Source organism: Perca fluviatilis, chromosome 9 (genome assembly GCF_010015445.1).
Source record: "Perca fluviatilis chromosome 9, GENO_Pfluv_1.0, whole genome shotgun sequence".
NCBI classification, from domain to species: domain Eukaryota; kingdom Metazoa; phylum Chordata; class Actinopteri; order Perciformes; family Percidae; genus Perca; species Perca fluviatilis.
Genome location: NC_053120.1, coordinates 24942858 through 24959494, shown reverse-complemented (window position 1 = coordinate 24959494; position 16637 = coordinate 24942858). Strand labels below are relative to the sequence as shown.

Below are 16637 nucleotides of genomic sequence, written 5' to 3'. Positions count from 1 at the left end.
AACACACATAGACATAATACATATATACATACACACACACACACAAACACACATACACACATAACACACACACACACACAACAACACACACACAATAACACACAAAAGAAAAGAGGAGGGAGAGAGAGAGAGAGAGAGAGAGGAAGAAAAAGAGAAAAACAGGAGGAGAGAGAGAGAGAGAGAGAGAGAAAAGAAGAAGAGAGAAAGAGAGAAGAAAGAAAAAGAGAGAGAAGGAGAGAGAGAGAAAGAAAGAGGAAAAAAGGAAAAAAAGAATGGAGATGTAAAAATAGAAAAAAAACAAAAATACAGTATAAAAAGAGAATATACAGTGAAGAATAAGAAATAGTAGGAATGAAAAAGAAAGAGGATAAAAGAGAAAGGAAGAGAAGAGAGATAAGAAGATGGAAAGAAAGAGAAAGAGAGAAAGAAGAAAAGAAATAAGAATTAAGGGGAGAAGAATGAAGGAGAAGAAAAGAATAAAAAAAAGGAAGTGAAAAAGGAAGAAGGAGAGAAAAAAAAAAAAAGAAAAAAAAAAAAAAATATATATATAAATAGAAGAAGAAATAGAAATAAATAAAAAAAAAAGAAAAACAGTGGAGAAAGAGGAGAGGGAGAAGGGAGGAGAGAAAAAAAAAAAAAAGTGAGAAAGAGGAAAGAAAGAGGAGGGGGGTGAGGAAGAAGGAAAGGGGGAGTTAGAGAGAAGTAGGAGGAAGGTGATGGGGTGGGGTGTAAGGGGTAGAACGATAAGTAGTTGTAAAAGAAAAGTAGATAGTGAGTAAGGGATATAAAGTTTAATCACACGAAAAAACCCCAACACCACCACATATGCAATACACCCACTAAGGTAAAGAAAGACGTTTATTCACACCTACATATGTACGCATCTACACACTATTACAAATGCACAAACAATATCATTTAGTCTCATACTCAGTATTCAAGACTTGTCTTGTAACTTCCACAATTGCTCTTTTTGTTCTTATACAACTTTCCTTAAAAACCAAGACAGAATAAGGCAGATTGCCCCATTAGTATCACAAACGTATGTGCAAATTAATCTGCACTAAAAACAGGTTACTGTTCTGTACTGTTCATAATTTCAGCCTGTAGGCAGATTTAGGAAAATTGGATTTCAGGACTATGTGCTGCAATAAATTACGATGTTTTTTTCTTTTTTTGCCATGTATGTTACCACAGAAATCCACATCTTGCTTTACACATCAAAGTTTTATGTTAGGCAGGATGCAACAGAGCCCATATTCCTAATGGTAGGATGAATGAAACTTTGCTATTGCACATTTTATGGTGAATGAGTTCACTATGACAACAACTGCATATTTTCTGAACTCTATGCACTTTGCGCTGACAAAAAGCTAATTCACAGTTGAAGGTCACGTGGAAGTAACACTTTCACACAAATTAAATTTAAGTCCACAAAGTTAATCTCTCACCAAGTGCCAATAATGTGGCTTTATACGAGTGCATATGTGTGTGTCACAGAACATCACAGATTTCGAATCTTGATTCTTTCGTTGCTAGAAATTGCAAGAAATGTTAATGCACTCATGTAATTTAATGACTCCATGCCAAAAGGAGTACAATCTGTTGCCCTATGGGCGAGCCAATATCTGGATTTGGTCATTTTAACATAACTTTACCGTCTGTGTTATCCAACAGGCAATCCTCTTAACCTCTGCCTTTCAGCATTCAGCACACATCAAACTCAGATCAGCGTTAAACACACTAAAAGCCTATAAAGATATGTCTAAGAAAACCTACAAGGTGCAATGCAAGGCCCTCACCTGTGCAAAAAACATATCTCTTGTGTCAACATCATGTCTCTTTTGTTCTTAAGATAATGATTCATTTGTTTTGATCAAGCTAGATGCACCATTTAGCACATTCAAATTATCAAAGGTAATTTCAAGTCTCACTGTGCACCTGAGATGTGGATGAATGTGAATGTGCTATGAACGTAGCTGTATCTTGTGTTTCAGAAATCACTGTCGATGTCACTAAGCCTTGTAGTCATAAACAAACAGACTATATTTGTACATCAGATTGGAAATTTAAATTCTCCTTGCTGTCGCCCAGAAGCCTCTTCACAGCTAAATGTCCCATTTTCACAGACTCGAACAAATCAGCATCCAGTGCTATGTAGAAGTAAATCTGAAATTATTTACTGACTCACCCCATCATTAGTGTGAATAATATAATTCAAACTCCCAGGCACTGACATAGCTATCTCTTGGGAAAAGACACAAATTAGTGGCAAAAGTACATAACCATGTTAAAAATAGTGAGCAGTTATGCCATAAAGCCTGATAAAATGTATAGGAGCACTACGGAGTGGGCATTGGTCCTTATTTGAGATAAGTATTTGCAGAGGACAGTGACACTTAAAAAGCCCATAACAGCACTTAGTCCTGGGTGCAAAATGGGCCATTTGAGCCACAACCTTCTGTGACTGCAATTTCACAGGAGGCTGTGAATGTTTAATTCTAAACCAAGGCTCCCAGCTTTCTGTCAAGACTCTGCATTGACTCAGTATAAAAATGCAGCGTTTAGGAAAGCTGCCCATGCGAGAAATTTGTTAATTAACAGTGTGCCCGGCTCAACACTTCTTGGGGTGAATGGAAATCATATCTAAATTGTTACTTACAAACCTGCCAAAGAATGATTATGAGCATTTTTTCTACTTTTCTGACTGACTGAACATTTTAGCAGTAAGCCCACTAAACACTTGCTGCATAGTTAGAAACTTTGTGTAATATACTAGCCCAGGGTTCTTCAACGTTTTTTTTTAAGCCAAGGACCCCTTAACTGAGAGTGAGATGGAGCAGGGACCCCCTTACTACATATTGTATAAAATTAAGTTGCATATTAAACCGGGCCTACAATAATGTGTGGGCGGCCTAAAGCCTTTATACATACATACCTTTTTAGTGCATAGAATACTAAGCTATTGACATCTGTTGGCATGTTTTTATCAATTATTTTATAATGTTAAAAATACATGTGGCAGAGTGAATCCTTAGGATTAACTGGATCTGTCGATGGCTAACCTCAGTGATTTACTTACCTAGAGGCTAGTAAGCCCGTCATTAATGTTTGCTTTTTTCACAAACAGGCTGATTTATATTTGCTTTTAATATGTTGGATTCAGGTTAAGACATTTTCATTTTTTTTTTTTTTTTTTAAACTTCATGAAGTTCAAAACTTCATTCAAATCAACAATAATTTGGTGGCTCCCCTGCTGTAACTCTGAGGGCCCCGGACCCCCTTTTGAAGATCTCTGTACTAGCCTATAGAGTGCACTTCAATCCTGGATGTACAGCAGGTGGAGAACTGCTGAACGTGAATGATGGGATTGCAGGTAGTTCGACCAGCAGCTTCAAACAGGGCTCACTTTGAGCGCTCACGTGTTTGTTTTTTTATGAGGGCACATGCAATTTATGTTCATAAAAAGTAAAATCCAACTTTATATTAGGGCTAGGTGATAATTCAATGTCAATGTTGAATGGCATCATGGAAGTACCTCATCCTGCCTTATCTACTAGGATCACGAATTCGCCACCGAAATTTTCGGAAAACAAATTGTAAAAAACAAACCTGAAAATGTTGTGATACGAAACAGAACGGTGCAGTACCGATCCGTTCCACCTGCAAAGCGTCTCCTAAGCAAAGAGGTTGAGACGACACCGCGGAAACAATGAAAAGTACGTTAGAGTCTGTCAGCCACGTTATTTGAATCTGTGATCCCTGCACGCACTACTATCCGCTAAAAAACGGAGCGGAAATAAAGCAGCGAAATATCAGGCACGATGGATGCGAGAGAACCCGCGTGGAGACGGAGACGAGCGCCGCCGCAGGAGATCAGAGCAGAAAAGACTTGTTCCGCTGCACCAGATGAGGGGCATGCACCCTCGTTGTCTGATATGTTCAGTGAAATCCTGCAAGAAAGTGCCTCAATTAATAATAATAATATATAATAATAATAACAATAGGTAAGCTATTCTGTTCTTAGGCTACTGTATACTGTATGTGACTATCAGATTGTAGCCATATTTCTGCTAGATATTTTTTAATTAAACTTTAATATTAATTTATACAATTGCAATGCCTTGATTTTAGTAAAGTTAGTACACAGTCATAGCCATAAATGCAATGGTACTAATAATTGGCTTAATTTCTTTCGGTGTTTCGGTTTTGGTTTTCGGTCTTGGTTTCCTCTTTTTTCGGTTTTCGGTTTCGGCCAAGAATTTTCATTTCGGTGCATCACTATTATCTACCTCTGCTTCAATTAGGGATTTTGCTACATTTCCCAGAAATATATAACTTTCGAGTAGGAGGGTTTCCTGTTGAGAATAAAAAGTGAGAACACTAGCACTTCTTCCACAAATCATGCCTTATGGCTATTGTTCATAAACAAACTGGTGTCCCTGCTTTTTCTATTTCTTCTTGTGTGACATCTGAAGGTGGCAAGTGTAGAAAGAAACTATGAAACACTTTATGTTCTGGAATAAGAGATAAACCACTAAAGAAAGCCAGGAATAGTGGGTACACTAAAAGCAACGGCAAATGTGATGTTCGTTACTATGCACTCCACATTTAGTCCACATTTAAACAAATGCAGTGAGTGAAACATTAGTTGCCAATGTAATTTGAAAACTACCAGGTAGAGTATGCTGATGTGAAATTTGTCTTGTTGTTCTCTGTTCAGTTGTGAAACCCAGTCTGAATTGCTCTTTTGCCAAGCAAGCTGACGAAAGCACAAGGGAGCCAATAACATAAAGCAGCTGACCTAAACACAGGGAGGCCCCATAACTCCATCCCATGCTCTACTAGCTATTTCGTTATATGCTAAATTATGTTCCTTAATTAAACTGTCTCAATATAATCTATGTAATTCTCTGGAGAGTAGCACTTAAGTTAAAGCAATAATAATAATAATAATAATAATAATGCAGCCTAATAGCCTCTGTAATGATGCACACACTGTATGTTAACTAATAGTATATAATAATATAGATACAGACTCTATTTCGTGTTTCACCCCATACCTGCACTAAGCTGTTTTACTTATACACACTTTATATACAATCTCTAGTGTCTCTAGGTTTACGTTGATATGGTTTGAAGGACCCGGTGGTAAACTGCATGTCTGCTGAGAGCAGTGAGAATCAACTACACATGACAGGTTGCAGTCGTGATTGGCAGAGTGCTGTAGTCATGAAGTCTGAGGGATACATGGGGTCAGCATGTGGGGAAGACACAGTAGCTTTTCGCCATCAAGAGCCGTCACCAGCAGTCCTGACAAAGCCCTTGTCACTCTAAAACTGTACGGCTTCTGTAAGATCAAGCCTCCCTGACAGTAATTTACAACTTGCACAGAGTTAGATGATATGAAGCATTTGTAACTGATAATGATGTGGAAGGCTGTGCTGACACTAAAAAGCATGACATGAGAAAGTTAATACTTATATAAAGTTATGAGTTATAGCTGGGGTTGGACTGATTACCTTACCTTCGCCTTTTGGTGAATATGAGAGATCGGATCAGTATAGATATAAATGAAAGTCACTATTTGACTACCAGCCACATAAAAACAACTTCAAAATCTGAAATTACATTTAATTTTTTGAGGAGCTTAATTCTTTTAGCAACATTTTTGTAAAGAAATTTTTCATTGAAAGGAGACATTAAATTGCCCTGTTGCTTAGTCTGGGTTTCAACAGCTAGCTAGTAGGGCTGGCCGATAAATCGATTTTATCGATTAACTCGAATGTGTAGTTAACTTCAATTTGTTTAAATGAAAATCGGTTTTCTCCCTAACGTTATCCAAAGCTCCCCTCTGGGCTCCCGTAGTTCTGAATGGGCTCAGCCCTCCCCCCGCGTGTTTGCCATAGAGATGTACACAAACAACATGGCAGCGACAGGGACTAACATTAGTTCTTTTCTTAACTAGTCGTTTCATTACTTACTTAACCGTAATCTCCACCGGCAGCTCGTGGTGCTCTGTACCCGGCTGACAGTAACCTATTCTCGGAAAACTGAACCACCAACTACAGCTGACCTGACGGAGCACCGAGCTGGTGTTGAAGAACTGCATTGCGGCTCAACACATTTTTGCATTTCAGAACCTTAGGAAACGGACAGTGGTCGATACAAACACACTATTAACTCAATAATGAAGCTGCAAAGTAGGCTCTCTTTCAACTCAGGACAGCGCCACTTCTCATTAATACAGATAGGATTGGAGATGAGAAGTTTAACTGACCACCAACTACCTACTGCTGACCTGACAAGCACCACGACCGGCAGCTCGCGGTGCTCTGTATCCAGAGCATTGTCACCTATTCTGGGGTAACTAGACCACCAACTACTGCTGACCTAACGGAGCACCACAACCGGCTGCTCACGGTGCTCTGTATCTAGCGTGCAGTAACTGATTCTGGGGTGCCAACCGCAATCAGCTTCGTGGGAAATTAAGAACTCTCTGCACTGGTGGTGGATGTCGTTGATGCACTTGCATCATTAGGTTTGCTTTTTTAATAACAAATCTGTCCATTTAATTCTCACTCTGATTACCTAACGCACATACACGCACTGTGGGGGGGGGATGGAGGCGCTGTGATTGGTGGATAGGATATGGAGAAGGGGACTGACAGCGACACAACCAATCACATTATGACAGACGCTCAACTTAGCACCAATTGCAATGTTTAATTTTAAATAAATGTAGCCTACTGGCAGTCTGGTACACGTGGGTGCTCAGTGGGTGCTCGGTATTTTCCGTGAATGCTCAGGAGCTTGAGCACCCACGGAAAATACCGAGCACCGAGTAATCGATTTAAAGCGGATTTTTTGTGAAGACATTTTTTTTTTTTAGGACATATTGCCCAGCCCTACTAGATAGTTAGTTACCCATTAGTCTTGTAGTAGCCTGAGAACAGTTGCACACTGACCACAAGAAATGCATTGTGAAAGAAGCACTAAATTTGTATTTTCTGAAGGTTGAATGGAAGATTACTAAATATAGAGCGAATATTTTCTAGCTGGGGAAATATTAATATGGGCACCCAACCTAAAATGCCACCAGTACGGTAAAAATCACCAGTGACTCTTTGTGTCAGAGAAAAAACACTGTGTGGCATCTAGTGGTGATAAAGGATTATATTGCTTTGATAAACAACATGATTACTAAGGCAGTCTAATGGACTGAAAATCTGCCCACGTATTGAATATATCCATATGGAGCAGCGAAAATGCCACTTATAAATATACTTATAAATCCTTTGTTATCAAAACCATTCACAGAGAACACTGCTTTTCATCTTCATTAATAACTGCACTACCTGGACTACAGTTGTTACAATGTTGTAATTATCCTTAATGTGGGGAAAGTGGAGATAAGACTTAGACATCAAAGAAGATAACCAAGGCTACGGATAATTTTGGAGCTACGCAACCTTTAAATAGCCAACTGACTAAATGTGAGCCATAAAGCTAACGTTCCTGTAAACTAGCTAGCTACAACAAAGGGGCCAGAGATTAGCTGAAACGATTGGTCTATTAATCGATTAACAGAAAATGAATCGACATTTTTGTTTTGATAATCAATTGTTGAAGTATTTCAGGTAACGCTAAGGATACAGATAATTCTTAAGACATAAAAAAAAAGTTAGGCTACTTTTCCAAATGTAAATGTTGTTTTTCTACCATTACAATATCAGATCAATTCATCGTTGAAGTTTTTCAAGATACAATGCCCTAATTCCAGTTTCTCAATGTTGAGGAAACGTTAGCAAGCTGCTCTTTGTCTGATACTGAATATGATATATGACTGGTGTTAGAACAAAACAAAGAAATCTGGTGGCATCATCTTTAGGAATTAGTGATTCCGACAGTTTATAGTTAGACCAAACGATAAATCTATCAATCCAGAAAAGAATCGTTAATCGATAACGAAGATAGTGTTAACGTAATATTCTGGTGTCATCCGTCACAGAGGAAAAAATATATCTGGGTTTACAACAAAGACGAATGGACGACAAGTGGAGGAGGAAAGTGATAATAACACCTATTTTGAGGACTTGACGTATAGCTACACCAGGTAAACAACACAAAGGGAAAAAATATCACATCACTGGAGTTAACCAGGTAACGGTAACGTACGTTAACACAAAAAGACGTTAGGCTTTAAACGCTTTTTAAACGCTACTTATTCAAACGTAAATGGGCGTTTAAAACATGATTCTACCGTTAACGTTACCCGTTGCTGCGCATTTGATGTCAACCATTTAAAAAAAACTCAATAGTTAGCAACTGACCATGTAGCTAAGCAAGCTAACATCCCTGTAAATCACAGCAAGGGGTTAAACAGCATTTGGGCTAAGGAACACACAGTTATATCATGTTGTCATAACGTTAACGTTACACAGTGCAGAGAAAAAATATTTTGCCGTTTACAACAAAGACGAACCGACTCACCATAGTAAGAGGAGGGGGTGTCCTTGTTCCTAGCCATGCCACTTAGTAGAACAAATGCTGCTGAAATGACATTTATTTTTTGAGGAGCTTAATTGTTTTTGTAACATTTTTGTAAAGAAAGGTTTCATTGAAAATTGACATTAAAAAAAAGGTACAATATGCAACATGTATGCATTAAAATGTCTAAAAATGACTATACCTATGTTATATATTTTCTTGAGTTGTGTACTTACACTATCCTAAAGGTTTCCAACAACGTTCAAACCCAGAGCAATCTGTTATTTTATTTTAATGACTTTATTAGCCAGCAGCCAGCCACTATTATAAACTTAGAGCAATCCGAACCCAGCCAGCACAAACTCCAGCACTGGGTGATAACGATGCTAACAGCAGTAACAGGACAAAAGGTGAAGGTGGGAGAGTCCGAAAGCAACACCCAGCAGCCATCCTATTGATGTAGGCGTATCCTTGGCCGGTATCTCCGGGGCCACGGCTTGGCACTGGAGATACTCGGCGGCCAGCCCCAGCTGCGAAGTAGCTAAGTCTCTCAAAGGTGTTGAGTAGCGTTACAACAAACCCTTTTTCCCCCGGTGCTGAAAATATCCAAAAAGTGACACTGAGGTGAAATATACTGTGATATTGTGGTTTTAGCTGCTGGATAATTTTAGCTTGTTTGCTCGCTAACTGGTCAACTAACTAGCTAACGTTAGCTACCAATACAAATTGAATCAAGAAAACCTAATTATGTGGGGGAAACTGCAGCTATTTTATCAGAATGACATGAATAAACGTTACTAAACGTAACAAGGATAAAACTGTAATGGATAAACCCATCCGTGAACATATATTTTAATCAGAAATTGTATTAAACTACAAATCCCATAATACCACTACACAACGTCATCAAAAGTCCGCGTTTACATCCATTGTTTTGATTGAGAGATCCCTAGCGGCAGAAAATTACATATTGTACGTTTAAATTGCCCGGTCGCTTAGTCTGGGTTTCTATGGACCTTTTTCACAGCAGACATTTTGACTTGTCATAGTAGGAAAAGCACAGCTGAAATTGATAACCTTAACGATGGCTCAGTTCCATCAAGTGTCCCAGTAAGCTATTTCAGTGAGTCAGCATGCACAATACCAGGGCCTCTCCTAAGTGGAATGCAGCCATTATTACTGTAATGTTTATTTATTTTGATTAGGACAATGCACATTAATGAACATTTCTGTAAATGCGCCAGTGTTAGCCAGTCGGCTAATTTTCAACTGTAGTCCTAGTTGCCTAGCATGCATGCCTTTATGGTGGGAAGAAACCAGAGTACCCGGAGGAAACCCACGCAAACACAGGGAGAATATGCAAACTCCAACCTTCTTGCTGTGAGGCAGAAGTGCCAACCACTGAGCCACCGTGCTAATGGTTTTAAGTACACCTGTACTTTTCCTACTATGACATGTCAACATGTCTGCCGTGAAAAAGGTCTATAGCTAGCTAGTTAGTTTCCCATTAGCCTTGTAGTAGCCTAAGAACAGTTGCACACTGACAACAAGAATTACATTGTGAAATAAGCACTAAATATGTATTTTCTAATGGTTGAATGGATGATTACTAAATATAGAGGGAATATTTTTTAGCTGTGGAAGTATTAATATGGGCACCCAACCTAAAAAAGCCACGAGTATGGTAAAAATCACCAGTATAAGTGACCCTTTGTGTCAGAGGAAAGACACAGTGTGGCATCTGGTGGTGATAAAGGATTATATTGCTTTGATAAACAACATGATTACTAAGGCAGTCTAATGGACTGAAATTCTGCCCACGTATTAAATATATCCATATGGAGCAGCGAAAAAGCCACTTTGAGACAATCAATCCTTTGTTATCAAAACCATTCACAGAGAACATTGCTTTTCATCTTCATTAATAACTGCACTACGTGGACTGTAGTTGTTACAATGTTGTAATTATCCTTAATGTGGGGAAAGTGGAGATAAGACTTATTGTTGTTAACAGTCTCCTACACTTTTTTTTCAACACGTGTAAGAAATACAGGCACAACATCACAGAAGATAACCAAGGATACGGATAATTTTAGAGCTACGCAACCTTTAAATAGCCAACTGACTAAATGTAAGCCAGCTAGCTGTAAACTAGCTAGCTAGCTACAACAAAGGGGCCAGAGATTAGCTGAAACGATTGGTCTATTAATCGATTAACAGAAAATGAATCGACATGTTTGTTTTGATAATCAATTGTTAAAGTATTTCAGGTAACGTTAAGGATACAGATACTTCTTAAGACATAAAAAAAAAACGTTAGGCTACTTTTTCAAACGTAAATGAAACTGTTTAAAACGTTTTTCTACGGTTAGGCAGCTATTCAATATCAGATCAATTAATTCATCGTTGAAGTTTTTCAAGATACAATGCCCCAAATCCAGTTTCTCAATGTTGAGGAAACGTTAGAAAGCTGCTTTCTTTGTCTGATACTGAATATGATAGCTATATGACTGGTGTTAGAACAAAACAAAGAAATCTGGTGGCATCATCTTTAGGAATTAGTGATTCTGACAGTTTATAGCTAGCTAGCTAGTGATTATGACAGTTTATAGCTAGACCAAACGATAAATCTATCAATCCAGAAAAGAATCGTTATCGATAACGAAGATAGTGTTAACGTAATATTCTGGTGTCATGCCGTCACAGAGGGAAGAATATATCTGGGTTTACAACAAAGACGAATGGACGACAAGTGGAGGAGGAAAGTGATAATAACACCTATTGTGAGGACTTGACGTATAGCTACACCAGGTAAACAACACAAAGGGAAAAAATATCACATCACTGGAGTTAACCAGGTAACGGTAACGTACATTAACACAAAAAGACGTTAGGCTAACCCTACTTATTCAAACGTAAATGGCCGTTTAAAACCTGATTCTACCGTAAACGTTACCCGTTGCTGCGCATTTGATGTCAACCGTTAAAAAAAACTGAATAGTTAGCAACTAACCATGTAGCTAAGCAAGCTAACGTCCCTGTAAATCACAGCAAATGGTTAAACATCATTTGGGCTAAAGAACACACCGTTATATCACCTTGTCATAACGTTAACGTTAAACAGAGCAGACAAAAATATGTTGGCGTTTACAACAAAGACGAACCGACTCACCATAGTAAGAGGAGGGGGTGTCCGTGTTCTTAGCCATGGCACTTAGTAGAACAAATGCTGCGTCGTCTTGGTTTTGGAGACCGCATATGAGAGTCGAGGTGAACCGCAGTTTATTTTAGCTAGTGCCTTTCAGCGGTCCCGTCGAGAAATAAACACAGCAGGAACCTGGAGAGGTCTTGGGCTCTTGGTGGATGCTTTGGCCACGCAGCTGAGCGTCAGTCGTGTTTACAGCGCGACGTCATTAATTATTCCAAGACTGTCTTAAAGGGGACGTGCACCGTTGCCGCTTCTGCTAAAATTCCCGTTTCCCTTTGTTAGGATGCGATTTCTAAAACACATCGTTGTTGTGCAGTTTGTCCGCTGAAATGAACATGTGTAGGATTTATTTCAACGATGCTGCAAAAGAGAGGGATCAGTACACTGTCTGTGTCTGCAAGAAGAGTGGTGACTTCCAGGTTGCTTTTTTTTGTTGATTAATAACACAGCCAATAGTGTAGGTAGTACCGGTATTTATAGGAGGCAGTGACATTTCTGTCCACACTCAGGAGTCCGGTGGAGAAACACTGACCTCAGCTGGGTTTTATGTGACATTGCAAATATTTCTCTCTCTCTCTCTGTCTCTCCCTTTAGTTTTAACTGTGGCATTAATGTACATTTATCATATATGCTACTCGAGAGGGTTTCCACTTATTCTGGCTGATTGGTTTAAAGTTAGGCGGAGCTATGCTGGAATCACTTAAACTCACCAAATTTCAAGAGCTATTAAATTACGATAAAGGAATAACTTCTCCCACCCAAACATATGCAACAAGAAAATATTATATAGCCTACATAGCTCTTTAAATCAATTATTATTTCATGTGTGACCAGTAATGTTGTAATTAGGTTGTGTAATTAGGCTACTCATACCAATACAGTTTGTCGGGTAATTTAAACACACATCACAGTTTATGACTTATATGTTTTGCATGTAAAATATTGTTCTGCAAAGTAAATGTATAGGAGGAAAAGCTGCATTTCCCATTTTAAATTGAGGAAACACTCAGTAATAGAACTGAATAGTGCTTAAGTGTGGTACTCCAATATATGCTTTTCATATTCGTATTCACACACAGCACACATTGATTATGGGTTTTTGAGAGTCCACTATTGTGAGTATGACCAGAACGTGGCAGCAGAGACTGAAAATCATGCACAATAACTGGGGGATCCACGAGCAGGGCGAGATTTTTATAAAGTAAAAGACAGTAAAAGAAGCATGTTTTATCTGTGAGAGCTGCAGCCAAGTGTTTCAACCTGGATGTTACCTGGATTATATTTGCACATCGCCAAACATTATCCATTTTTAATGACAGAGTATCTAAAATGTTAATATTCCATGCATTTTGATGTAAGATGAGATTAGAAATGGGAAGTAATTTGTATTACACAATGACATCTTAAAAGTGATGTCTCTCTGAGTGCTTTGTGGATGAAAGTAATAAGATCTCAGGCTTCCAAAGGCCAGTCATTGAGAAGGGATTGACTTCCCCTGGGACAGATCATATGTTGATGTGGCAGGATCACTGACAATCGCACATGGAGAAAATCAGGATCACATTATTGCCAAGTGCAATACACTGAATGTAGAACCATTTGTCTTGGTGACACAGGCCAATATAGTGGTTTTCAACCTTATAGCCTAGAACTGTTCCTACAGATTTACATCCTACAGATAACCAGTGGTGTGTCTAATGTGAAAGGTCGTGAAACATACAATAAAAAAAAGAAATGGTCACAGAAACAAAAAACAACAGTATGGCCAGTAGGTGTAGAAATGTGAAGGATTTTTTTCTCAGTTTGTCTTTCTCAGTCCCACTGTATGTTTTTCAGGGAATTTGCAATGTATCTTTTGAACTTCTCTTCATCGATGTCTGATTCAGTTGGGTTTTGATGCCATAAATAGAATGATACGACAGCCAGATGGACCCTAGATTTTTATAGCTCAGTTAGAAACATATTGCCTGCTGTTGTGTGCATTCCTGAAGCGAACGGTGTTGGTGGGTTATTTCTTATTATGTGCAAACCTACAATAATTAGTGAGTTAAAGGAGAAAAGAGGTTGATAGAGTTGGGAAACTTATTATCTATCTTCCTGTGTTCTTTTTTTCACTCATTTCCATGTTATAATGAACGGGGCTGAACTATTACAGTATTATGTTATCACGTTACAAGGTCAAGCAAAGTATTTTTCCATTGCCAGCCAGCAGTGGGTAGGTTCTTTAATCCTGCAAGGATTGCACAATGACACATTTCATAGGTGAATTGTGTTCCCCTCTAAGAATAACTGTCATTTCCAGAGTTGGCGGCCCATCTGCTTGTCATTCAGTGAAAACGACGGATGCCAACAGCTTGCTAATTACATAATGGAGAGGGTACACAACAGATGCAGTTACATTTTGTGCTGGTTTGGTTTGCAGCCTTTCTCCACTTTCTGAAACAAAAGATGTCTTTCATTGTGGCAGTTCTTTTGCTGTTTGGATATTGAGTTTTTTTATTTTTCATAATCAGAGGCAGAAGGAGATGCTCTTAACACAATCACCCTTTTGCTTCTTTCATTCAGTGCTTACAATTGTTGCAGTTGCAATCAACCCTGCTGACTCTCCCCCAAGTCCCACCATTAAAGAAAGTGATTCAGTTACACTGTAATGTGCAACAGAGATACAACTAGGTGATTGGAGGTCCTTTTCACCCCAATTATTTGGATAAACACAACACTTCTAAGAAACATATATTGGGAAACAGGAAATTGCATCTGTGATTGGTAGAGATGCCAGCTGACGAGTCAATGATCTGCCTGAAGGCGGAGACAATTTGCAAAGAGAATGAAGATGTTTTATCTCTTGGGCCTGAAAATGCAGGACATAAAGCTTGTATCTACCTCCCGGGGCTCTCTTTTTTTAACTTGTGTCACAGCTAAAGTGCACAGTATTTGTCAGGACTGGATGATAAACAATAACATTCACCACACCGCCATATCCACTGTTGTTTTCTACAGGCGCATTGGAGATTTATATTGGTATTACTGTTAGATTGATACATCCTGTTTATTACGCTAATATTACCCTATTAACAGAAACCGGTCCAGCTCTCTCTTTCCTTTGTTAACTGTTAACCCTCACACAACATCTACTATATGTCACTCTGCCATAGGAAACTGATAAGCCACCTAAAATACATTTATATTCACAGTATAAGAGTATAATGTAATCGTCTAATTGCTTCTTTATTTACGGTATTTCTGCCCTTACAACAAGACCATTCTTGTGATCATTTTGTATCTGTTGCCATTAAACTGATAAGATAAATGTCACTATTGGTATAAACCTTTATTTTGTGTGCCAAAACAAGCTGAACACAAACTCCCATTGTCATTGAGCATCTGACAGTACAGACATAGTACAGTTAAACATATATAGTATTGTGCCTATTGTAACATCACTTTAACATAAACAGCTACAGTATGTAAGTTGGGAACGTACTCACAGTCTCTTGACTTTTAGTCTTAGCTTAGTTTTACTTTACTTACACCAGGAGGCATCTACTCTTCAAGCTGAGTACATTATATAATGACTAAAAACTGCTTTTGGCAGACCAGACAGGTGCAAACAAAGCAGATTATTTCACACATGTATTGTATTTGGCCCAGGCAGACAACCGTCTGGCGCCTCGCTGGATAGGAGGTTCGAGTTAATTAAAAAAGGTTTTTGTGTGTGTGTTGTGTGTGCTCCCCAGAGTTGTGTTTTGAGATGCACACAAAACCTCAGGGACACCTCTAATCAAACCACACAGACTGCAAACCACCTAATCCTCTGAATTCATAATGCTGAGATGCCTTATGAGGCTGTGCTCCTCAGTGATACGGATCATTTGTTGATTAAAATTACTCTACCAATGATATGGCCGTATGGAATACAGAAAATGGGAAAAGTCATTGAAAAAGTCTCATGGTTTCATATGAAAATGTACCCTAACTACTAAACATAGAGTAGGGAGTCATTCGATATTTGTGTTAATTTCTCAGCTATTAAAGTTGAACTCAGACACTGTAACAAGAGCTTAAAGAGATGACTGTGCTGTCTCAATTTTAGCAACGTCACAAAGGTGTCCATTTATATGTAAGACTGAATTGAAAATGGTATTGATCGCTGTCAAAGCAACAAATGAGTTGACTCCATAATAGGCTCTATTTCAGAGCTGTTGTGAGCGGTGGGAAGTCCAACCAAAAAGTGACGTTCATTTGAAAAGTTTCTAGAGGGAAAACTCTCCTGTATTTCACAAAAAAAGCTTTGTTTAAAAAAAAAAAAAATTAGAGAAAGAAATTATTTTCTTCAGATTTTAAGCATGGTTTGGCAAGGAATTATCTAACGTCTAAAGTTAATTTTAGTGGACATTAGATGATTCCATTACAATGTAATGATGGAACTCCATACTGTAGCCTGTTTCATATTAGTTTGTCTTGCTTCATATTGTATGGTATCATATTGCACAATACATTGCATTGCGTAGTAATAGGCCTATGTTGTGTTATCTTGTGTCATCCTGTATCCCATCATATTCTATTTATATTATATTCATATTAGTCTAAAAAGACAATTGTTTACACTTTTGCAAAACTGGGCCAAAAACATAAAAGGGAAGACGTGTTGTTCCCAATGTAGCTTTTAAGTAGGCTACCCTGATTTTTCTTACAGCATCTGGTCTGGCCGTGATATTCTGTGATGTTTTTGAGATATCAATTACTTATTAATTCCCACAAAGCCAACAGATACATTTCAGTTTGTAAAGTGCGACTTGCTGAGGAGTGACTAGAACATGAAAGACACATTAGAAAATGGACACAATGATAGCAGCTCAGAGGGCGTCTATAAAAAGACGCATTCCCCATTTCCCAGCTCCTCCTGACTAGATTACAGCCTCTAGCAAATGTACCTCCC

At 38.5% G+C, this 16637-nt stretch overlaps 1 protein-coding gene across 6 annotated transcripts in view; it reads right to left on the bottom strand.

Annotated features, from left to right (window-relative positions):
• The window catches only part of slc44a5b (solute carrier family 44 member 5b), a 40734-nt gene extending 28839 nt beyond the window's left edge, over nt 1-11895 (bottom strand). For 3 of the 6 annotated variants that reach the window (XM_039810868.1, XM_039810870.1, XM_039810872.1), the window contains exons 1-2: nt 11663-11893; nt 8494-8553 (exon numbers count right to left, since the gene is read on the bottom strand). In XM_039810868.1, coding sequence (XP_039666802.1) covers nt 8494-8553; nt 11663-11699 — 97 coding nt within the window. In that variant the 5' untranslated portion in view covers nt 11700-11893. Of the gene's footprint in view, nt 1-8493; nt 8554-11662 lie in introns of all 6 variants that reach the window. The other 3 variants (XM_039810869.1, XM_039810871.1, XM_039810873.1) reach the window with 2 other exon arrangements.
• Between the last annotated feature and the right edge of the window lie 4742 nt (nt 11896-16637).